Source organism: Galeopterus variegatus, unplaced genomic scaffold, assembly GCF_000696425.1.
Source record: "Galeopterus variegatus unplaced genomic scaffold, G_variegatus-3.0.2 Scaffold5087, whole genome shotgun sequence".
In the NCBI taxonomy this organism is placed as follows: Eukaryota; Metazoa; Chordata; class Mammalia; order Dermoptera; family Cynocephalidae; genus Galeopterus; species Galeopterus variegatus.
In genome coordinates, this window is record NW_007731198.1 from 79,215 (window position 1) to 85,247 (window position 6,033).

Genomic DNA, 6,033 nt, shown 5'->3' on the forward strand with positions numbered 1-6,033 from the left:
TGGGGTAAATGAGCAGAAGAGAGTTTGAAAGATGAGCAACCTGCAAGGCCAGAGGAGCGGAGTCCCCTAGGCCATGCTTGGAATACAGTTTAAACTCAGAGCTTCAGGGAATGCTTTACAGAAAGGGAAAAAACTACTCACCTGGAAAAACTTGGCTTAATAGCGTAACTGAAATAAACAATACATTCTGGGAAAAAAGTACCCTAATTTACCTTAAATACAGAATTAATCTTAAAAAACATTAGTTGGCAGATCTACTTATACATTTTATGCCACAGAGTATACTAAGCAGTGAGATATATTGCTGCATACCTGGGAGGAGCTGTTGGATAAATAATTTTTATGTGCTGGAATGTTAAATCTTGATTTAAAACTTGCTTGATCCATGTTCTCAGTCCTTGTCCAGAATCACCTGATGAATCATAAAATCTACATTAAGACAAACATTTTAATAATACAATGCATTTAAAAGCAGTCTGTAACTTTCATATCACACCAGGATTGAAATAAGGGAAAAAATTTTCTATACATAAAAATAACTGTATAGAAACCAATTTTTCACTATGAATTAGTTGAACAGGCATCAGTTAACAAGCAATAATTTTGATTATTTTACCTAGGCTTTCCAATGATCACTTTAAAGACCTTGTTTAAGCTTGAGTTACAAGCATCCTCATTTGTTTAGTTTAATAGCAATGAATAGTGGTATCTATAACTGATTTTTAACACTGTCATCTCTTTTTTTCTTTTTTGGTGGCAGGCCAGTATGGGGATATGAACCCTTGACTTGGGTGTTACCAGCACCACTCTCTCAAGTGAGCAACCAGCTAGGCCTTATCATTTCTTATCTTACTCTTAAAAGTAATAAATTTCTAAAGTTATTGTTAAACTTTTGTAGTTGGAGCAACCTAATATAATTTTCTTGGTTAGAACAATAATAATCCTTCAAAAGGGGTACTCAGCATACTTTTGTTTTTAACTTAAAGAAATCAGAATTTAAGTTTGATAACATTTACATGATCTAAAATAATGATTATATACTCTAAGGCTGAAAAATAACCAAAAATCATGCAAAAATTAATTTTTGCACATTTGCACCAAAAAAAAAAAAGAAAGAAAGGAAATATAGGTCCATCCTATGTAGTCCTGAAGAAGAAATTTTAAAGGTCATAACTTAAATTTTTAATCAATAATTCATGAAGACATCAATTCAAGAACGGTCTATCAAATACCTCTTAATGTGCCAGGCACTGTGCTCACTACTACAGAGGTGCTGAGAGGGAAGTGAGGGGGGATAGAGTCCCTAAGCTCCAGAAGTGCATAATTTACATGAGAAACAGACATTAGTCAAACAATCACACAAATAAATGTGAAAGACAAATGTAACTGCTGCAAAGATGAGACACTTGGTGCTTTCATGGTTTATTATATTCAGAACTGACCTAGTTAAGTAGTTCAGTCATAATTTCACTATAACATAAGCTCCACATGGCAAGGTTCATTTTGTGTTTTATCCACTGTGTTATTTGTTCACCTGCTGCCTAGAAAAGGACTGACACAAACTGGGCATCCAACAGACAGCTGCTGAATGGTGTGCGCTAAAATCTACAGGACACGAGAAGAGATGTGCAGAAAGAAAAAGCATCTCAGGCAGAGGAAAGGGCAGGTGCTAAGACTCTGGACAGGAGAGATCAGTATGCACCTAAGAACTGAAGGGAGAGAATGAGAGGAAGGCCAGTGGCTGCAATACGAGGTTGGAGAAACTGTAGGAATCCAACAAATCCTAAGAGCATGGAGAAGGCACAAGTACTTTTGACCAAAAAGTGGCACCATTCTAAAGGATCACTCTGGAAGCTGCGTGAAGACAGAACTGAAGGGGGATGAAAGTAAACGTGGGGAGATCATTTAGGTGACAGATGTTTAGACTAGGGTGGTAAAAGTATAAACAGAAATAAATAATAGAGATATTTAGCAGGTAAAATTAACAGAAATTGGCCAGTAGATTACTTATGAGGGTCAATGGTGAAAGGTTTCAGGGATGTCTGCTAGGTTTTTGGCCAGAGTAACTGGTGAACAACATTCTATATACAGAGACAGGAAACACACAAAGGAACAGGTCTATACACGCTGAGTGTGAGGTACACTTTATAATGCATACAAGCTCTTACAGAAGGGACTGGTTGAGCAACAAACCATGACCAGCTAAAGGGAAGGACAAAATCCAGCCTAACATCCTTAAGGACCATGAACTAAGAATGGGTTTTACATTATTAAAGAGTTATTAAGAAAAAAGAAAAGAAAAGGGAAAAATAAGTGAAGGAGACCTTCTGTGGCCTGTAAAGCCTAAAAAGGTTTACTATCTGAGCATTTACGGAAAAAGTTTGCCGACACTTACACTACCAGTATGCCAGTACCTCTCGGATATCCTCTCCTACTCTTCACTCCAGATACACTAGCCTTAGTGTAGTTCCTTGAACATGTTGTGTCAGGGAACCTACCTCAGGGCCTTTGCTTAGCTTTTTCCTGGTCTGGAAGTGACTAACCTAATATCCACATGAAGCACTCACCGAAGTGTAGCTGCTGAAGTGCCATCTTCAGTGAAGCTTACCCTAACCACCTTATTTAACATTGTCACTCCTCCCTCCCCTATTCCCCTTATCTTGCTTTCTTTTTTTCTATAGAACTTAGTACCTCTACTATATTATTTATCTCTTCCACTAGAATGTAAGCTCCATAAGCAGGGATTTTTGTTTGTTTTATTCACTGCTGTATGCTCAGAGCCTAGAAGAGTACCTTGCACAGAGTGGCCATACAATATATTTCTTGAAAGAAAGGATCAGTGAATGAATGTCTATCAGGTAGTTGGATAAACAATGTCTGCAGCTCAAAAGAAGCCTAAAATGGGGACACCCATTTGCACAGGTTTATAGGTAAAAATAGAATCTATGGGATTGTATAGAGGTCAGCCTGGGCAGAAAAGTGTAGAGTGAGAAAAGGACCAAAGACCAAATGTTGAGGAACCCCATCATTAACTGCCATACAGAGGAGGATGAGTCTGCAAAAGAAACCAGGAGGAGCAAATAGAGGTAGAAAGACAATCAGCAGAGGATTTCAAGAAGAAAGCTGAATGTTGCTGACATGTCAAATGAGAGGAAGACTGGAAAATGTCCATTTCATTTAGCAACACAGAGGTTACCAGTGACTTTAGCAAGAACCAACTCACTCAACTGGCTGAGACTTACTATATGGGAAGAAGGCCATTAACACATATATGGTTTGGGCTTTCATGAACCTTATAGTTTAGTGTGGAATACAGACATTAAATTAGGTAATTACAAGTATGATGAATACCACTGAAAAGAGAGCCACAGTGTCCTACCGGAGCAAATACTAGAGTGAATCAATCTAATGTGGGAGACTGAACAAAACTAGATACAGACATTAAATTAGGTAATTACAAGTATGATGAATACCACTGAAAAGAGAGCCACAGTCTCCTACCGGAGCAAATACTAGAGCGAATCAATCTAATGTGGGAGACTGAACAAAGCTAATCAAACTGTCATGTATTTTTACCATCCTAAAAGAAGGCACTTCTTGTGCCCGCCCCGCAGCTCACTCGGGAGAGTGCAGTGCTGGTAGCGTGGGTTCGGATCCTATATAAGGATGGTCGGTGCGCTCACTGGCTGAGCGTGGTGCAGACGACACCGTGCCGAGGGTTATGACCCCCTTACCGGTCAAAAAAAAAAGAAGGCACTTCTTTAGTATTTTAATGGTAGGAAAGTTTCAAGTTATTTGGCTACATATAAGTTATATACGTGTATGTTCTTCTATGGCTGCTATATCCTAGAAGAGAATCTCAAGCTTTTACGATTGTTTTTTAAAAACAAAATCTGTCTCTAAACACTTTTTCAGCCTTGAAAAGTAGAACTGAATGCAAGACAACATCCATTCACAATGTCCACTTTTTTAAAAAGCCAGCACCTTATTCCAAGAGTATGGTAAAACGGTTATAATTGGTTTGCTCATTTTTGGATTAACTAGAAGTCAAACATCTCCTATAATATTACTACATATATTAAAGTCTAATGTAAAATCATTAGCCTCTAACCTGGATGATAAAGACCTACTCCCAATAAGTTTTATTGACTTCAATGGAGATTTAGATACATAGGAATCACATTATAGTTGTATACTTGGCAGAATTCTTTGGATAAATTCTTTGTCCAAAGTACAATGGGAAAAAATTTATATACAACATTTGTCTATGGGTTCAGAGACATGCCCTCACAGGTTATAAAAATGTGAGTATTTTAAATTGAAAGGAGTAAGGACAGTTATTTGAAGCAAAGTGGTCTAGGAAAAAAAAGACGATCTAGCTCTTCCTTAAAATATTGTGAATTAATTATTTATGAGAAGGGGTATAGTATTGGGGAATTTCTGGGTACTTCTGTAAATGAACACCCTTGGGGCCCTGAATAGTACCACCAGTCTCCTGGTTATAAAGCCCTACTATCATCCTGGACCCCTCACCTTCTAAATATATGTCAAGTCTTACCCTTTAAACACCATTGGCCCTTTTCTTCCCCATTCTCAAAATGATACATCTCAGTTCAGGGTTATTCACCTTTTCTCACCAGGGCACTGATTTTTGCAGTCAAAGAGAATTGGGTTCGAATACCAATTCCACCACCACTCACAGTAATAGCCAGGTTACCCTGGACAGCTGTTGAACCTATTTGGCCTAACTCTCAAAATAAAAAGAAAACTTCCCACAACTGTCCACTTCCAGGTCTCTATCTGTACCTTTCCAATTGCTTTAACTATCCAATCATCATCCCCTTTAAGCTTACACGTCTTAGCTAAAGACCCCTTGCTCTGAAAAATCTGACAAGCTCTTCATCTTCCTTAATAATGCCTAACCACAATTTTTTGTTTTTTGGTTTTTTTCTTCTTACAATTCACTTGGCAGCAACTCACGCACCATCTTGTGATCTCCCATGCACTGCTGACTCAAACTAATTGAACTGTTTTTGTTTTTAACTTTAGGTAGGCCCCCTGAGGACACCGGCTGCATCTCATTTCTTTTTTTTTTTTTTTTAAAAGACATTTTCTGAGAACTTACCCTGGGCCAAGCACTGGGGGTGCAAAGATTAAAACAGGGGACCTTACTCTTGAGAAGCTCACAATCCAATGGAGAAGACAGACATAAATAATTACAGATGACTCTAAGAAACGCTATACAGAATTAAGTACATGTTAGTAAGGACAGGCAGTAGAAGAAGAGCACGTGCCCCTGGGACTCACAGTAGACTTTGTGCTGTTTCTAGATTACGACAGAGGGAGGAAAAGAGGAAAGAAGGAAGGGAGAGCAGGAAAAAGTAAAGGCAGAGAAGGAACTCCAGCCCTAGCACAGTGTCTCACAGAGAGGAGAGACTCAGTAAACATTATGTAAGTTAACTGGGAGTCTCGATTGTCCACATTAGCATGGGAGCCTGGATTACTTGCAATGGCAAATCATCTACTGGGTTTGAATATCCAAATCACTAGTAGCTGTCCCTGAAAAGCACTACATAATTTATCTGTGCCTAGCAGACTTACCTTACTAACTCGCTCTGTCTAAACGTGGGGCGCGGGCTGGGGCGTTAAGGGTCGCACTAGGGAGAATGCTGTGGATGGAGGCTGGCCCACGGCGGCGGGGCACAAGGCCTGAGGCGAGGGGGTACGCCAATGACTGCAGGACCAAAAGAGGAAGACAAGAGGAGTCTGCTGGGGAGCGGGTTACCGGGCCGAGCTGCCCCCGCCGGGGCTGGCGAGCAGAGAGCCGCCCTCTCCAGCCTGGCGGGCCCTGCTTGGGCCCGGCGCCTCCTGCACTAGGGCAACACTGTGGCAACCGAGGGGAGGATGTTTCCCAAGCTGCAGAAACCGGGACGCAAAACTGCAATCCACCTGAGCCGTGCAGGAAGATCAGAGAGGCGCTGTGCCTCCCAGCCGGCAACACCACACAGCGCCGCAGGCGCACGGAAGCCGCCG

At 40.5% G+C, this 6,033-nt stretch overlaps 1 protein-coding gene across 1 annotated transcript in view; it reads right to left on the minus strand.

Moving 5' to 3' along the window:
- Nucleotides 1-6,031, minus strand: part of LYPLAL1 (lysophospholipase-like 1) — a gene marked incomplete at its 5' end in the record, with an annotated part of 42,053 nt that extends 36,022 nt beyond the window's left edge. The window contains 2 exons of the mRNA XM_008588891.1: nt 313-412; nt 5,950-6,031. Of these exons, the coding sequence (XP_008587113.1) occupies nt 313-412; nt 5,950-6,031 (182 nt within the window). The remainder of the gene's footprint in view (nt 1-312; nt 413-5,949) is intronic.
- Nucleotides 6,032-6,033: the final 2 nt, after the last annotated feature.